Source organism: Microtus ochrogaster, linkage group LG1 (assembly GCF_000317375.1).
Source record: "Microtus ochrogaster isolate Prairie Vole_2 linkage group LG1, MicOch1.0, whole genome shotgun sequence".
In the NCBI taxonomy this organism is placed as follows: Eukaryota; Metazoa; Chordata; class Mammalia; order Rodentia; family Cricetidae; genus Microtus; species Microtus ochrogaster.
The window spans coordinates 35,183,562-35,202,817 of record NC_022027.1 but is presented as its reverse complement, the minus strand read 5'-3'; the positions used below and the strand labels follow the sequence as shown (position 1 = coordinate 35,202,817).

The window sequence follows — 19,256 nt, the reverse complement described above, 5'->3', positions numbered from 1 at the left end:
AAAAATAAAAAGAGAGTGACTCTGCACTGAACTAAACCTAGAGAGATTGTCAAAAAGAACCCCCAAAAGGCTTCTGAATCTTTGTAGGCAGCTTTACTTTGCCTATCTCCCAAAGCTAAGCAACTATAAAATAATGAAAAAATACTCATACTTTGAATTTCTATTAACACTTACCAACAGGGGATATCTGCTTCTTAGGAATAGGCTTATTTCTTGCCTCTTCACAATCTTCCATATTTCTTTTTGAATTTAGTTGTAATTTGTCAGTATTTGACATATTCCTCTTTTTCTTTTTGCCCTGTCCCATATCAAGTTGCTCTTCAACTACTTTAGGCTTTGATACTCTTTGCTTCTTCTGTCTTAGAGTCCTTTTGCTTTCAGATGTTTTTTTGGCATTCTCAGAATGTATTTTATTTTCTGTAGAACTATAATCACTTTCCAATTCATCTATATAACTAGTCCCCAGGATTTTTTCAACAGAGGGCTGAGATTTCTCTATTGGGGAAGCCTTATGAAACTGTGTGTCATGCATCAAAGACGTAGCTGACACACTATGAGGTTTTTCTTCCGGTTTCTTATCTTTAGCAGCTACCATGTTTTCAGGAGATGGCAAGTGGTGGCTCTGATGTCTGTCTTTTCTTGGAATTTTCACCCAAGGTTGACTTTCAAAACTTCTCCCCGATTCTTCAATAATAAATTCATCTTCTAGCAATGTCCTGGCCTTTGGAGATGAGTGAGGTGAAATTGCTGCTGTGTGCCTAACACTGGAACTGAAACAAAACATGATTTTAACAGTTAAAGTAGCTGAAGTTTCATCTTTGTTTAGTGAATAAAATATTCTGTACAGGAAATGCAATCACTTCTCCTTGATTTTCTCTTAATTTTAATCTCCATTTTATAATATTAAGATCATAGAAATTTAAAGTTGGTCATTTACTTTGATGCCCCTAAATCAATAAACACACTAAAACCTTGAAATTCACAACTGTATAATTACAACCCAAACATATTTACTTACAATAGAAAGTGCATGCCATATCTATATGTTTGATGAAACTATTTGTACAGATATCTTCAATTCTTCATATCTAAAACATTAGCAATATTCAATATAATAAACCATCATATCTAATATTTTAAGAGAACTGATCTTGAATGGTTTATCTTTTTTATATCTGATAGAACTCCACTCATAATAGCACCAAATACACAGATGTTAAGTGAAAGTAATAATTATTCATATAAATGAACTATAAGATATAAAATTTCATCTTAAGTTCCAATATCTCATGCTTATTTTCACACATATATCAATATCATAATAACAGTTCAGAACTAAGTTGTCTAGGGTACCACAGGCACAAGAAATCTAGTGCTATATAAAAGAAACATGATTCTTATTAAAAGCAGACAATGCCACACAATTTGTTGTTATGAGGTCAAATAATGTTATCCTGCTACAGCCTTCTTTCCCCACACAGCTAACCCTAAATTTATTTAGTAAGGAAGCAATATCATCTTTGTATATACTCAGTTATAAAAGGATTACAAACTTGCTAAAATATTCATAAAAGGACACATTTGTACATCTTAGGCAATTCACACATTTATTGATTGTTCTGGTTGGTGTTTTTGCTTTGTTTTGTTTTTTATTTGTTGTTTGTAGTAGAAGAGAGAGACAGAGACCATAGATTGTCCTAAGTGGGTATCTGTATGACATTCCCTTCTCTGTGGAAGTGAAAAGAATGTAAGAGCCAAAGGCAGCAGATGGCTACAATGAAACAGTACCTTCCAGACAGGTGACAGCATACATAAGACCTGTGCAAACTCAAGCCAGTCAAGGTAGGCACAAAGGCCCTAACCAAGGAGCTACTGTCAACTCATAGATGCTGGCAGAGAGACACTTGGTTTCCTGGCCCTAGTAAGCAAACTATGCTCCAGTGGGAAGGTGGTACATGTAAGAATGCATGTGCAGCACAGAATGGACTTGACAAGTGCTAAATAGAAGAGAGGAGGCCACAAAGCTGCTTGGGTAAGGAAGGAAAGAAAGGCAGGATCTAGAAAGAGTTTGAAGAGTTGTAAAGATGAGGCATATTAATAAATGATCAAAACACGTTGTACAAAATTCTAATAGAATTTATAATTCAACAAAAAGAAAATAAAAAGATTTCTATATTAATTAACAGAATACCCAGATACAGTTCACAGAAAGAGACAGAAGAAATGTCCCAAAGGACAGTTTTGTAATAACTTTACCTGGATTCACTTTTCCTCTTGACAGTTTCTAAATACAATGTTGAAAAACTCTTTCTAGATTGTGGTTGAATTTCATAGGTCAAATCTTGTGCTCTTTTCTGAGATGTTTCTGATGATGTCCCTTCTTGTCCTTCTGATACTTCTAATACATTGTTCTCTACTTCTGCTTTGTTCAAACTATCTTTACCTTCAAAGTTTAACCTGGAAGGTTAAAACGGTAAGACAAATCTCCATAAGTAAATTACACTTATTACAAATGTCTCCAAATAACAAAGTATCTTAAATAACCTATTTTTTTGTATCTTAAAGGCAAAAAAAAAGCTCTCAGAACTGGAACTGGGTTTATAATTCATCCATACTCTGCTATTAGAAAGGACCTATTACTGACCCTTGCAATCGTACATAATACGCAGGAAATATAAGTTGTTTCTTTCAAGAAGTTAAAGATAATGGGGTGGGGAGAATATAAGCAATGTATAATGATAAATAAAAATGTTAATGGAAATTATTTTGTATGATAACTAAAAAAGTTAAGTAAATCAAAGAAAACTAATTATCACAAAGAATACTTTGTCTTATTGTGTATGTGCATGCATGATATAAAAGGATGCACATGCCAAAACACGCACATGGACATTGGAGGACAACTTTGCATGATGTAGAAGGATGCACATGCCAAATCATGCACGTGGGCACTGGAGGATAACTTAGCATGATACATAAGGATGCGAAGGCCACAGCAAGCACATGGGTTTTGGAGGACAACTTTGTGGAGTTAGATTTCTCTTCTATCTTTATTTGGTTTTCAGAGATTGAACTCTGCTTAGCAGAACTGTACACCAGGTGCCTTAATTTGCTGAGCCATCTCAACAGCCCCACAAAGAAAGTATTTTCCACAGACTATAGAAAAGTTAAACTCCAAATTTCTTTGAAGTATACTTTAATGCTTTCCTTACTACTAATTAAAAACTAAAGCTAAGCAAAAAGCATTTGCTCTTTTCTCATGCTATCTCTTAACACATTTATTCAAACCTACATAAAAGGCTAAATTAACATTGCAATATTAGGATAAAATTAAGCAGAATTATTATTACTTAAACAGAAATTACCTTTTCCTGGTTTTAAGAGAAATGTCTGTGTATGAAGATTTAGTATCTATTGAATTTCTTGAGTTGTAAGCCCCTCTCCTTTGGCTGAGAGATGAAATAACATTCTGCGATTCAGACATTTTTTCATACAAAGGAACAACAGGGGAGCCGCCAGGTAAGTAAAGGTGATCCTTGGTGGCACTGCGGGATTCATTTGTTTTTTTACTTGACATGTTGTTTGAGTTCGCTGGACTTTCAGAAACATCAGAAGTCAGAATTTTCTGATGAACTTCATTAGCCTGAACTAAAAAAAAAGTATATGATGACAGCTCTCAGTAGCTGAAAACAGTATTTAAATTAAACGTATTTTTAAAAATCAACCACAATTAAAATAAAAAGCTTTCAGAAGACACACAGTTTATTAAGCTTAGAATCAGAGGCTTATAATTAAAATACCTATGTCTTAGGACATTCTGATTTACCAGATTAATGAAATGAAACATGTACTTGATTCACACCATCTGAGGTTATGGAAACACAGAAATCTTCAAACACAGAAACTCCAAAATTTATGCCTAAAGTCTTTAGATACAAAGTTTGAATAGCACAAAGTTTAAATACAAAGAAGTTAGAGAAATTATGAAATTCTGTTATGCACAGACTAAGAGCAAGTAAGTTAATTTGGCTAGACAAACATACACACATATATAACAGGCATACATAAAACAAGTACATACATGTATCTATATACGTATATAGAGAGAATATACATACATGCTTATATAAAATCACCTTCAGTCTTCAAATGTCAAAGAAAAATGACTAGCTAGTATTCATATTAACTCATTGCTCTTAAATGCAAAGATTTAAAAATTTAAATACAACAAAAAAAGGCTTTTGGTTCAATGGTAAGATGTCATTTATTTCTCCCTCTTAATGTAACTAAATTCTTTAGAAATAATCAACCAACTATAATAGGCCTCTGAAAACTGAGCCAAACTAGGGTACCTACCTAGAAAACTGAAGACTTAAGGAACAATTCACTGTGTAGCCTCTTGGGTCTCCTATTCGCTTCCCATTTGTCCCTGGACTAGGCTCCTGAGATGTCTGCAACCCAGAGCCCACATTCTCTCAATAAGGTGAAGGAACACAGACTAGAGGGAGACTCCAACCCCTGCCATGGTGGCTCTGTTCTGCCTGCAGAGGCAGTGCAGCAAAGTACTAGGTTGTACTAGGGGACAAGGGAAGTGTTATGGAAGAAAAGCCCTTATCAGATAATTAGCCTGCACACATTTTCCACCATACTTTAGTTACCCTTTCACATGCCCTTCAAACTTTATATATATGTATGTTTGTTAAGGAAGACAGAAATATAAATGACTATCAAAAAATTATTACAGAAAGCCCATTCTAGCTAGAATTTTAACAAAGAGAACAAAATTAATATGTTATTATGAATATGTTCAACTATAGGAAAAAAAGAGTTGTTTAATCAAAATAGGAAACTAAGCAACTTACAGGTAAGAGTCACACATTCTACAATTAAAATAAAGCATTAAGTTCCATGGTTAAAAATATAATTTCAGCTGTTATTGTGGCACAAACCTTTGGAAGAAAAGGCAAACTGAATTCCTTCTTAGAAACCAGCCTGATAGCCATAGTGAGTTGTAGAGCTACATAGTATGATCCTGTCTCAACAACAACAACAATAGTAGTAGTAATAATAATAATAATAATTTCAGGACTGGCAAGATGGTTCAGGGAGTAGAGCTGCTTACCAAGCAAGCCTGACAACCTGAGTTCAATCATGGGAACCTATGTGAATATGGAAGGAGACCCACCTCCACACAGTAATTCTCTGCCCCCAACATGCATGCCATGACATGCAAATTAGAGTACACACATGAATGTGCAAACAATAATAAAAAAAATTAAATATATATCTTTATATTTTTAAGCCCAAAGTCTAGGGATCAGTTAGAAACATATATGACAAAAAGGGCAACCATGTAACCATGTCACATACGTTTATATTTTTTAAATTTATGAGCACCAATGAAGGTATGGAAGAGTTCGAGTGTTACCACACCACCCCCCCAAAAAAAATGATGGAAGCAATTACATTTTTCTTGTAAATCTTTGAGTCTATTAGCTCAAACAGAACAAACAGAATACTACTTTTCTAATTTGTTACAAGAATAAATGTAAAAAACAAAACAAACAAAAAACCAGCACATATCCCAGAATAAGGAAGAGAGGAAAGGGAAGAAAAATAAAGCCTGACCACTAGCAATTACACCTAGTCTGACCTTGATCTTGTCACCTGGCACAATGTGTGCACCACCTTTGTCATCAGCTTTTTAATTGCCATGAGTCTACTACCAACCTGATCCAAGAGTGGCTTCACTTGGTTCTGCAGTAACTTGTGGAGAAGCATCTTTCCTCCCTGAAGAAACTGGAACTGACTGTGAATGTGATGCCTGGCACTGAGCACAAAAGAAATACATTTGATATACTTTTAGTATGTTGTCAATTCTGATTAGATGGGGGTGGTTAGACAACAAAGCAACTGGCAATGTATACTAAAGAACTACTGAACAGAGAGGAAATAAACAATCTATGGGCCATGAAATAATATCTCTAAGAGTTAAAACACCAGAGTTAACACAAGCAACAAACAATTACAGTAACAAAAAAAGCAAGTTCATGAAAATGCATAATGATGTCATTAAGGTAAAGTTAAAAAATATAAAAGGAAGTATGTAACAATACAATATTTAGGAATTCACTCTGTAACAAAGTGTTAACACAGCATACCTAATCACTGAGAGGGCTCTCTGAAAGGGTTAGACATTGCCAAGCATCTACAGACTGGATTTTACAATGCTTCTTCTTTAACAAGCGGTAAGGTTGAACCTGATATTGTAACTGGTCTTAATTATTTAACAAAACATGATTATGGTAAACACTTGTTTTGTTTCCTTCTGGGATTATACTTGATAATTGGGAATGTCCATGGAACCAGAACCCAATAATGGACTAGTGTCAAAAGGCATTCCCAGGGAGAAATAACATAAACATGATTGTCTCTCACTAATGGTACACTAAATGTTGTGAATGACAGGCAAATAAATAAAAATCCTTGGCTTTGAATCACACATACTCTAAGCCTAGAGTGTAATACTCTATTGACACAGTAGAAAAAAAACAACTGAGGAGAGAGATGGCTCAGAGGTTAGGAGCACTGGCTGCTCTTCCAGAGCTCATGAGTTCAATTCCCAGCAATCACATGGTGGCTCACAACCATCTATGATAAAATCTGGTGCTCTCCTCTGGTATGCAGGCATACATGCAGACAGAATGTTATGCATTCAAAATAAATAAATAAATCTTTAAAAAAAACAAATGAGGTCAAAGTTCAAAAGTATTAAATTAAGAGTCAATGCAGAAAATAATAAATTCAGAAGAGCATAGATTAATTAATGAATGTGTATGCATATTACTCTTCAGACTTGACATTCATGGTTCGTAGGATAATATAGGAGGCTGTACATGTGTATATATCTTGATCAAGATCATAGTTATAAAAATTTATCAAAATGTGCATTTAAATCAGGCAAGCTAGTGTACAGCTATAATCACAACACCTAGGAGACAGAGAACGGTCAGGAGTTCAAAGCCATCCTTGGATACACAGCAAGTTCAAAGTCAGACTAAGCTACATGAGACCTTGTCTCAGAAATCTTTTTAAAGCTAAACACAATGGTACACATCTGTGATCCCAGCACTCAGTAAACTGAGGCAAGAGTCTCATGAGTATAAGCTCAAGTGAGACAGGCTCTCAACTTAGTTAATAATTATAAATACATAATATATGCATACATACCAAGGCCAGAAAAAGAACCATCTGAACCTGGGAGAAATACTCCTCTCAGACAAAGAGAAGCTAGATTAATGCCTGTACCTATCAGCAAGAGAGGAAAAACCTCCCTAAGTCAGCAAACAATAAAGAACATTTTTTTCCCCTCAAACGTGAGGAAAATTAGCAGCAGGTTATATACTGTGAGACCTGTCTTCATTATCTCTGAAAGCTATAAAACTATAATCTGTTTACATTTTATGCTTAACTAGCTATCACAGTAGGGTGTTGCTGAACTGCTATAACATACTTGATTCCACCTAGAAAAGGAACCTCAAAAGTTAAGACCAATAAAAACATTTTAAGGCAGGAGAGGAGACCAATATTCGTGACTATGGATGCAAGCATCTCAAACATTAAGCTAAATTTAAGTCAAAACAAAAAGTCAAAACTGTCAAAGTACAAATTTATTGCTTCAGACTTTAACAATCGAGTTCCCAGGAAATTTAAAAGTTGATTTTAATTTTCAAAAATCAATATAATTTCTCATATTATAAAAAGTCTCAGCTGGGCGATGGTGGCGCACGCCTTTAATCCCAGCACTCGGGAGGCAGAGGCAGGTGGATCTCTGTGAGTTCGAGACCAGCCTGGTCTACAGAGCTAGTTCCAGGGCAGGCTCCAAAGCCACAGAGAAACCCTGTCTCGAAAAACCAAAAAAAAAAAAAAAAAAAGTCTCCCAAATTCTAAAAAATATGGCTGTCTACATTCCTTAAAACTAAAGGCAATCTATACAGGTACAGCAATCAGGATCATGAACTCAAGGTCAACCTAGGTAGTATAGCTAAGATCCAGGTCAGCTTGTGGTAGAACACTGCTTATCAGTTTTTAATGAACTTTAATTTACTTCTATGATCTTTCTAATTAACATTATGCTTCCAAATAATATCTCTTGGGCCACTAGCTTCAAAACCTTTACCTCTAGGAGTGTGGCTCAGTGATCCAGCCCTGTGTTTGGCATGTACCCCTGGGTTCAAACACATACTTAGAAAAATTCTACCTAAAACTGTTCTACTTTTGGACGATAAATCAACCTAACCTTTTAAGGCACACAACCAACCAGAAGCAGTTTTTTGTGGACAGTGACCAGTCCTATCAGTCTTCCAAAAACAACCACACTTGTTAATCTGATCAGGAACCTTAAAGCTACCCATTTCCCTCAAACTCTTAAGTATTAGTATAAAAGAAATTAAAAGACTTACTATAATTTTATGGATTTTGTCCCAATTTCAAATACTAGAAATGTCAAAAAAATTATAATAGCTCAAATTTTATAAAATTCAAGAGAAGCATAGGATCCTCTTTAAAGAATCAGATAACTAAAATGTAAATAAGAACACTGTTCAACATTCATTACAGGACCAAACCTCCATCAGTTCTCCTGTTAGACCTACCTCTTTGCCTGCCGATTGACTGCGAGTATCTTTCGCTTTAGGTGTGAAAGAAAGCAATGACTCTGTAGAACCTGCAATTAAAACCATTGACAAGACTTAAAAAGTATTTAAAAAATAAAAAGTGGAATAAAACTTTTAAAATCTCAGCACTCAGGTGAAAGAGGCAGGCAGATCTCTGTGAATTCAAAGGTAGCCTCATCTACATACTGAGACCCTATATGGAAGAAAGATTCTAACTGAACAATTAAAATGGCTCTATATCAGTGGCTCTCAACTTGTAAGTCATGACCTCTTGGAGGTCAAATGACCTTTTCATAGACCATTGGAAAACACAGACATTTATGACTCATAACAGCAGTAAAATTACAGTTATTAAGTAGCAACAAAATAATGCTATGGTTGGGGGTGACCACAACATGAGGAACCATATTAAAGGGTCACAACATTAGGAAGGTTGAGAACCACTGCTCTATATATATGACCTGTGATGAACTATCAATTGACTCTCCAAAATACAATTAGCCTAAAGAAACAGAAATATCAATGTAATAGTCAAATAGTTCCTACAAATATCAGAAACTGAAAAGCAAACAAAATTCCTAAAGAAAAGAAAATTCTGCGCTTTCAGTCTGTAGATGTGTTCTCCTCTGTCCCACTTCTTGTGCTGTCAGAATACCTGAGGCTGAATTAGGGGTGTAGCTCAGTAATAGAGTGCTTGCCTAACAGCCACAACACCCTGGGCTTCATACCCAGATCTGCAAAATAAATACAGGAAACTGAATGACTGAAAAAGCACAGAAATTTGGTATCTAGCAAGAGTCTTTATTTTATTCCAAGCAAGCAAGACACAGAGTTGACAAAAGTTCCCAAGGCCTTTTAAGGATAGCTTAAACTCATTCATGAGAACAGAAACATTACAATCTAATCACACCTCAAAAGTCACATCTCTGAACACTACTACACTGGAAATCAATGTTCCAGGCCATCTTTTGGGAGATGACATTAAACCTCTCCACTCAGCTACTCATGCTCAGCTTCAGAACATATTTTGTCCTACCTAATTCATCGCTTTGAAATAAACAAATGTAAATTACCAAAAGTACCTTAAATTCTTAATTATCCCTTACACTTTTTCCCATATAGAAATGCTTGGATCTCTAAGTATCTAATTTTGTGTTTTAAGCAGACTTTGGAATATTTACATATTCCAAAGACTTTTCTTGAGTATAAACACAAAATTTTACTTATATTTCATATGCACATTATACACAAAGACTGGAGGTAATTTTGTACATAAAACAAAGTTTCATAGTAATTTCCATGCATGATATTTATATCCAAAGTCCTGGATTTCCAAGCATTTATGATTTTAGATTTTCACAAAGGAAATATTTTCTTTTGTGCATTGTAACTGATCTATGGAATTTCAAATTTTAGGAATCTAGTGTTAATTAAAGATGACACATTACTGTAGCTATATCAGTAATATTCTATATTCCCCTCAATATACCAAAATGTAAAAGGATTGGTTATGTATACTCAAAATTATAAAGAAATTGCTCTATATACTTAAATGCTACATATCTGCTACATTAGACATTAGTGATAAATATCTATTTTCATCTACACCAACTCTGAAAGTCCATTTAGAAATGAAGCCTTACTTTGTTCATCAAAACAGTCTTGTAAGACTTCCAGCACATTCTGGCCTTGCTTTGCATGAATGTTGGGCGCTCTAATAAAAAAGAAAAGGTAAATATATCATTTCTGCAAGATGTTTGTTACTTATGTTATTGTCTGCTTGAAAGTCCATATAAAATGTTAACTTTAAATAGGAAAAAATCTCTACTATTTTAACACAAGAAAAACACCTAGTAGTTTGAGTCCATCAAACACCTTATTTGTATGCAATATTAAGAGAAGTTATTTTATTATCCACATATATCTACTCAAAGTTGAATATCTGTATCTGAAAATGGTTTGGACACTGCTATATTTCAATAATAATTCCAGTTTTTGAAGAAAATAAATTGATTCTGAAATACTTTGCTTTTGTTTTGGGAACTAAGCCCAGGATTTCTAGCATTATACTACCATTGAACTTTATTACAGCACTTAATGCTTCTTTAGTGAAGACTTTATAAAAGCCAGTTTCAACATCTTCAAGTAACATTATCTTCTCTGCAACTTTTCCAGTGCACTTAGGATTGAACAGCATTAATTTTTAATTAACCAGAAATTTATAAATGAATAGAAATAGCTTAAATTAAATATTGTGTTCACTTGATATTACCATATAGCTAGAACATATTTACTTTTTCTGGTTCTATGTCCCACTCATGTGTTTATGTTTTGACATGACTAATGTAATACGATTTTGTCTCAACTTTATTTTGTGTCTGCCTAGACACCTCTCAGCCTTCCCAACCTCCAATATCCACATCTACCTTGGCATCACTTTTGGGACTGTCATAACCTTGACTCTGGTCCAGATATATTTACTGAAATAAATGACCTTTATGGAAGTTTAAAAAATAAAACTAAAATAATCAAGAGAAAACATAAATCAAAATAACTGTTATGTAGTATCTGGAATAATATTGTTAAGCTTCAAATCCCTCACTAATTACCACACCATACCCACCCCCAGGGAACCCTGAGCCAGCACTGATGTAATTGTGGTTTTGTCTATAAAACACTGTACCCCTGAGCTTGATCATCAAAAGACTTTTCAGAGGCATGAGCCTGCTCTTTGTCCATTAAAAGAACTTAAAACTTTTAACTGGTTTAATCAGTGTGGTTATCAGTAACTATCTTGCACAAATCATTTCAGTTTCTGTGTCTGTCTGTCTGTGTGTGCACGCACACAATTCTACCCAATGCATTACCTCTATAGGTTCACTATCACAACCACAGACAGGATACTGAATGGTTTAGTCACCATAAGAATCACTGTATTCTCTTTCAGAAATATATATACTTCCCTCTGACTTCCGTCTTTCCTTACCTCATTCTATCATTCCTAACCCCTGTACAACAATTATCCATCTATTGCTGTGAGACAATGGTCTTGTACCCTGTCACTTATATTGCATTGTTTTAATAAAACAGTGATTAGCCAGTGACCAGGCAGGAAGTAGAGGCAGGGCAAAAAGAAGAGAATTCTGGGAATGGTATAGGAGGTCCTGCTATATTTGTGTTGATAAAGAAACTGCCTTGGCCTTTTGATAGGGCAGCACTTAGGAAGGAGGAGTAGACAGAATAGGAAGAAGAGTCAGAAAGCCGACATGGAGCTGCCAGGTCAGACATGCTGAATCTTTCCCGGTAAGCCACAACCTCATGGTGAACACAGATTAATAGAAATGGGTTAGATCAAGATGTGAGGATTAGCTAATAAGAGGATAGAGATAATGGGCCAGGCAGTGTTTAAATGAACACAGTTTCTGTGTGATTATTCTGGGTTAAACTAGCCAGGCCAAAACAAAGGGACCTCGCTCCATACAACATGGGAAGAGGAAAGATGCAGTCTGCAGTTGTTATCCAGACACAGAGGAAGCAAGATGAGAATGCCTCACTGATAAAAGCTACCAAGCCACATGGCTAACACAGACACAAATTATGAGCTAATGTAAGTTATAAGAGTCAATAAGAAGCCTAAGCTAATAGGCCAACCAGTTTATAATGAATGTGGACCTTTGTGTGTTTCTTTGGGACTGAACAGCTGCAGGACCAGGCAGGACAGAAATCTCTGTCAACACTTCATTTCTAAATTTCTGTCATTTAAAAAATAATCATCCATAGAAATGGGACTGTATAGTATTGTAATATTTTTCAACAACTTTTTTTTACTCAGTATAATTCTCTAGGGAGTAATCTAAGTTATTGGAATAATGAACTGTTCATTCCAATTATTGCTGAATAATATTCCATGATATGAATATATCATAGAGTTTAAATATTTACCTAATGAAGGACATCTGGATTTTGATGAGCATAATTTAGGTATGCAGCTCTAAAGAGGGTTAATAAACTTTTGCTTAAAAATTACACTAATCTGGGGCTGGAGAGATGGTACAGCAGTTAAGAGCACTGGCTGCTCTTTCAAAGGTTTGGAGTTCAATTTCCAGCAACCACACAGTGGCTCACAACTATCTGTAATAAGATCTGGTGTCCTCTTCCAGCCTGCAGGCATACATGCAAGCAGAACACAATACATTATAAATAAAATTACACTAAACCTTTAACCTTTCATTAATATCAAAAACACAAATTCCATATAATTTCTTATATGGCTGACTGCACTTCAAATTAATAGCTAAATTATATATAAGCCTTTTATGATATAATCTCTTACTTTATTATCCAATTATAAATAATAGTTTTGCCCATTTGCCCATTAAGTAATCTTACTGGTAAGTAGAGAAAAAAAAAAACTTTCAAACAAAATACAAGCTCTTTATGACCCAAAAACTTACTGAAATACGTATACTTCACTATTTATCAAAATAAGCATATTTCACTAATATCACCATTATCATCTTACCATAATAGCACCATTCAGTGCTAATAATTCAATGTTCAATTCTTCTTGTCCACAATTCTATATAAGCATTTTTCTTACTTCTACTAAGTTATTGCATGACTTGTATTAATAGTTCTCTCATATAAAATAATTAAAAGACCAAACAATCAGTGCACATAGAAATCAATCAGTCAAAGGTAACAGATTTTTCTATCTTCAATATAAAAAAACAGGTTCCAAAGATGAAAATAAGTTGTCTTAAAAGTTCAAGTATAAGCATGTCACCTGGAAGGCCGGCAAAATCTTCTGTGGTAATTCTTTAGATGATCCTGAAAGAAAAGTTAACTATCAATTTTTTAAACTATAATCAAATATAATTCATCTTCAAAATAATTTCAGTACAATATAAGATGAAGAAAAAACATATTTTTTTCATTTACTCTGTTATCAAGTATCTGTTAATTGTCCCATTAATACTATAAAGATTTTAGGGAGGACAAGATGGCTAATTAGGAGCTGCTTTCCCATAATACAACCTTAATGACATGAGTTTGATCCCTAGTTAAGTTAGGAAAAAAGAACTGACTCCACGAAGTTGGCCCCTGATACACATGTCACATGAGTGCGCACACATACTAAATGAAATAACAAGACATAAAACAACAATAAAAATGGATTAGAAAGCCATTTGCAAAAACACCCAACAATTTTTTGAAAGACGGAAAACAGAGAAAGCATGATAAATAATGAAATATAACAAAAGTAAAATATTATATATTAATATATACTAAATATAATATCCTTCATTGGATATATTAATGTAATATATATAAATATTGTGCACTCAGTGAAGGAGTTTTATCTGCCCAAAAGAAAGTCACAGAGATGTGGAACAAGAACTTGAGATAAGACAGAAAGAATAAGACATGCAAACAGTAGTAGAGCAATTCCCCTGCACAGGGGTGCTCATCTGCAGTCCCAGAACTTGATGTGCCTAAGCCAGAGGATTTCAACTTTGATATCAACCTGGGCTGTGCCAAACAGTGAGACTCCGTCTCAATAAAGGTGGATAGGAGATTTAAAAAAACACATCATAAAACTGACAGCATGACATGGTATGGTTAAGGGGAAGGTTTTTATTGTAGATATGAGTTACAACAGCCAGAGGCATCTTGAAAGAGCCCAGAGCAGAGAAAGAAAGAAGTAGCCTACATATATATACAAGGATTTATGGAAGATGTGAGACCAGCTAAGGATAGATAATAGAGAAAACATAGTGAGAGAACCAGGAGCAGAGACAGTTCTCAGTTAAAATCTAGAAAATATTCATTTGAAACTACAACCTGCCAACTTCAACCTATCCTTCAGTTGATCTCAACTTGGTTTTCTTCCACAGAGACTACAGTCCACAGGAAAGAAAAATTGTACAACACAACTGGATTCGCCAACATCTATTTGGAGTGAATGGCATTCTGTTGTAGGATGCTTAGCAGAATCCTTGGTCTTTATCCAGTAGGTACTTAGGCACCTTCTTAGCACTCCCTCATCCTCCCTATCCAAACCCAAACCCACACTGCAGAAAAACAAGTTTCTTTGGTTATAAACAAGTATGCCTAACGTAAGAAATGCCCTTGAAAACACTTACGTGTGAATACCTTCTCTTCTCTGCCCTTATCTTCTAAATAGACAACACATTGTTATCAGTGTAAACTCAAAACAGTAGTAGGTTTATATAGGTATTTGATAATGTACAGCAAACATCTGTTAAGTTTTGTTGTTTTGTGGCTTTAATGACTTTTTCCTCTGATCACGTACAGTGTAAATTATATATGATTTTACAGAATGCACACTATAGTGTCTTCTCATACGTGTTCAAGCATACATATACAGCTATATAATAGGAGATCATCGATGAAGATTTTCTTAAAAAGACAGAGAACTGCTAGGTTAGGGCATAGTAATCACATAAAATTTAAAAGACTAATGAATATCAATGTGTCAAGAAACATAAAGTGACAAGTTCTGGTCCAAATCAGACATTCAAAGTTGGCACCTTTTTAAAAAATGATTGTCTTAAATAAAAGGTTTAACAATAACAGATGTCCCATTAATATTAGAAACTACACGTAATAGCATTTTGACAAAAAGTATAACTTTAGAGGGTTTTATTTGGTTGTTTTTTGCTTTAGGGAGAAATTAATACTCAAGTATTTCCAGACCATCAAGACGGACTTGTACAGTAGTAAGGAGTATTTGGAAGACTAGGAAATAGAGGCTAAAATGTGGAACGGGAACAGTCTCTTCAGAAATAAAAGCAGGCACAGACGAGACTACGGTGGGAAACCTTGAGACTAATAGTCCAGTTACTCCAGCTGCTGGTCCACAACCACATCTGGTTTATTACCTGTGCTGCTTTTAACCCACTCCTGACCAGCCGCTCACAGTACCCATCCGACACACCCCTGATCACCCCCATTGCACTCACCCCGACCAGCCGCTCACAGCACCCACCCCCGACCAGCCACTCACATCACCCTCCCCTGACCAGCCGCTCACAGCACCCACCCCCGAACACCCCCAGAGCACCCACCCCGAGCCACCCGCCCGGCGTCCGGACTGCTCGACGGCAGGGCCGCCGCTTCTGCTCACAGCCAGGGTCCAGACCAGCACTTACCAGATGGAAGGAGGCCATGTTTCCGGCCCACAAAGCCCAACTGAGGCCTGGGAGCGAAACCCCAGCAGGCCAGGGTTCCAGGTGGGTCAAGAAAAAAGTCGTCCGCCCTGAGTCAGATTGCGGACGGAAGCCGCGGCCCAAGAGCCTCGGGTTCCGCACTTCAAACTAGGTCCTAAATAAACAGGATTCAAAAGAGTCGCGCTTGCGCAAAACGCACTGCGCAGCCGCTAAAACTCTGGCCGTTATTGGCGTTAGAGTCCCGCCCTTCATCCCTCCCCCGAGCCAGTCCAACCTATCAACCCGCCTTCCTCAGGTCGCTCCGCCCTCCCACCCCGCGCCTTGGCTTCCAGCGGGCCGTCTCTCCCTCCCGCCCGTCGCCCCGCCTCCCCCCGTCGTCCCGCCTATAGCCCATCGCCCCCCCTCCCCCCGCCTCTCTCGCCCGTCGTCCCGCCTCCCGCCCGTCGCCCCGCCTCCCCCCGTCGTCCCGCCTCCCGCCCGTTGCCCCGCCTCCCCCCGTCGTCCCGCCCATAGCCCATCGCCCCGCCTCTCGCCCGTCGCCCCGCCTCTCGCCGTCGCCCCCGGTTTACAAAGCGAGTTCCTAGACAGCCAGGGCTACAGGGAAACCTGTTTGTCTCGGAAAAAAACAAACGGAAAAAAAAAGAAGGATTAGAGGTGGAAATTGCAGACGTGTTGAACAGATTACACTACACAGATTCGTCAGCTGCAGCCAAGCCAGCTCTATACGCTATCTCTGAAAATAATAGCAAGAATAATGTCTTCTTTTTTTCGAGTATGTGGAAATCATTTATGAAGTATCATTGCAGACAAAATAATCTGCATAAATATATACACGTATAAACATTAGCAGAGCGACTTATTAATTAGGAAAAGCGGCTGCTTCAGTCTTATGCAAAATTAAAGTAATGGCCCAGATTGGAAAACAAGATTAAACCGATGTTCTGAGGACTATCCTATACCACTTCTTGGTCGCCTAAAGTCACGTAGTTGCAACTGTAGCTGATCTATATCCTGGAAAGACAAAATGTCCTTTAAAAGCAAATCAATAATGAGTGAATGGGTGTGAGGGTTTAAGTGATGTCTCTGTGGTCAAGAGCGCTTGCAGCGCTTTCAGAGCAAAGTTCCGTTCCGAGCATCCAAACCTCACCTCACAACCATCTGTAGCTCTAGTTCCAGGGCATCCGACCCCCTCTTCCGACCTCAGCCAGCACCAGGCATGCACGTGATGCCTACATGCAAACAAAACACTCGTACCTATAAAGTAATTTCCTTTTAATTGGAGATCGTTTTAAAACGATGGGGTTCTTTACGAGCTAATAGCGCTCTGGGCCGACATCTGCCGAGCTTGCCGGCCAGATCCGCGAGAGGGCAGCAGAGGTGCTGCAAACCTAACAGGCCGAAATGTATTTATTAATCCTATTCTCCAGTGGAAAGGGACAGAATCCAGGCAACTTGTACCTAGTACAACAGCAACGACTAGATAAACCTCAAAGAGGAGTCAGCTAATCCTAGCAGCTGAAATAGTCTTTCTCCTATGTTGGAAACAATTTTGGCACTGTTGTCCTCAAATGCAACGGGGTACTTTGTGGGTATTTTGAACAAAAGCTGTGGACAAATAGAAGTAAGTATATGATGCTGAATTGTTCAACGTGCAGACACTGTTTGCTGAAGAAGCATTTGAGAGGGAGTCTAGAGAGTCAGACAAAGTGCAGGATAAAAAAAAAATTGGATTTTTGCTTTGAAACTTTGGGAATCAACAAGCATAAACAATCTCTAAACTCCAGGAGAATAAATAAAATTGACAGTAAATCTTTGAGTCTTCCAGCTACTAAAGACAGAGAGAGCATCATTAATACAGGGGGTTTAAACGTTCTGGTCAATGATGCTGGCCATGGTGACTAGGAAGTTGGACTCCCCCCACCCCCACCTCTCCATGCTATGCTGATGAAAGAAAACCTGAAGACCTCTACACAGAAGAAAAATATTCTGTCCTTCTCAGAGTATGAAGCTCTTGAAAGTCCTGTGAAACCTTCAGAAAGGTCACACACTGAAAATGATTGACCAGGACAGCCACTGCCCTTTCGTCATCAAAATGCTGAAGTCGGCCAGGGAGTGAGGAGAGTGGAGACCACCAGGAAGAATGCATTTGGTTTCTAGAGACCTCACAAGCTTACAGCTCAGAAAGCCACAAAGGGGGGAACCGGGACCTGGAATCCTCCACATCATCAAAACCAATCCCCCGGAGCACTTTACCTGCCTGCCTAAGGAATGGCAGCTCAGAGTTTAGTTTTGAACTCTGTGACAACAACAATCATTGTGTATATGATCATAATTGCCTTGTACATAAGTGATTTTGAAATTTTCCTGTTGTCTCCGAGGGGAAATACCACACTATGTCCTATGCTTGGATCATCTTTAGGTATTTGTTAATTCAAAAGGACCATAGAAAACCGTAAATGATGAAAACGCCAAACTTATCTAGGCAGTACATAAAAATAAGAGATTGTGTAAAAGAGGAAATACAAAGAAAAACTGCCAGCAAAGATATGGGGCAAAAATGAAACATTGATGAAATGCTGAAAGAGGAAAAAACTTTCCTTATATTAAAAATATACTGTTTGTGAAATGAAATCTGATCTGGGACACGTCCGAGGTTCAGATAAAATTTCACAAATTCTATGGCAAGTGAGGGACTGTATTTATCTAGGACTGGTTATAAAGAACAAGGATTTGTAATCACTAGTTCAGATTAAAACTCATCCACCATCAGGCATTTAACAGCTTACAGAAACTTGGGAGGTATCCCATCCAGCGTGACATGAACGAGGGGGGGGGGGTCCCTGATAAACCTGGAGGGGAGGAATAGAAGGGCAAGAAACACGAGAAATGACAGCAAGTCTAGTTTTCTTATCAAGCTGTCCACTTACTATTCCTCAGAAGCTGTTATATAGCAAACAGGCAAGGGGGAGAGGAGGTAGGATGCTGGAATTTAGGTCTGGAAAGGTCCCTATTTGATGGGGAAATACTGAGGTCTGTGATTGTTAACTAACAAAGGAAATGCTAATTGCTTCTAAAGCCTGAGGCCTGCAGGTATTGCAGGGAGACAAGTTACTAGGTTAATTTGCTAGACTCAGAACTTATCCTGCAGAGGTGACAGAGTTGAATATTTTACTTAACTTGTGAGCTTAAGATGGCAATAAACAAAATACAGGTCTTTGCTTCTGGCAGGGAGGAATGGTAAAATCATGTGTGGGAAGGAAGGGAGGGAGGGAGGGAGGGTGGGAGGGAGGATGGTTGGGGATCCATGCTTAAAGACTTGGTGTGAAGTTAAGCCACTGTTTCTACAATCATGAAGCAAATTGAAAAATTAGGAACCTGATAATAATGC

At 37.3% G+C, this 19,256-nt stretch overlaps 1 protein-coding gene across 2 annotated transcripts in view; it reads right to left on the bottom strand.

The window, feature by feature from the left end:
* Positions 1-16,178, bottom strand: part of Cenpc (centromere protein C) — a 40,658-nt gene extending 24,480 nt beyond the window's left edge. The window contains exons 1-8 of one of the 2 annotated variants that reach the window (XM_005359423.3): positions 15,851-16,178; positions 13,462-13,505; positions 10,319-10,389; positions 8,655-8,725; positions 5,731-5,830; positions 3,366-3,648; positions 2,257-2,457; positions 175-770 (exon numbers count right to left, since the gene is read on the bottom strand). In XM_005359423.3, coding sequence (XP_005359480.1) covers positions 175-770; positions 2,257-2,457; positions 3,366-3,648; positions 5,731-5,830; positions 8,655-8,725; positions 10,319-10,389; positions 13,462-13,505; positions 15,851-15,868 — 1,384 coding nt within the window. In that variant the 5' untranslated portion in view covers positions 15,869-16,178. Of the gene's footprint in view, positions 1-174; positions 771-2,256; positions 2,458-3,365; positions 3,649-4,356; positions 4,736-5,730; positions 5,831-8,654; positions 8,726-10,318; positions 10,390-13,461; positions 13,506-15,850 lie in introns of those variants that run through there. The other variant, XM_026784978.1, reaches the window with a different exon arrangement.
* Positions 16,179-19,256: the final 3,078 nt, after the last annotated feature.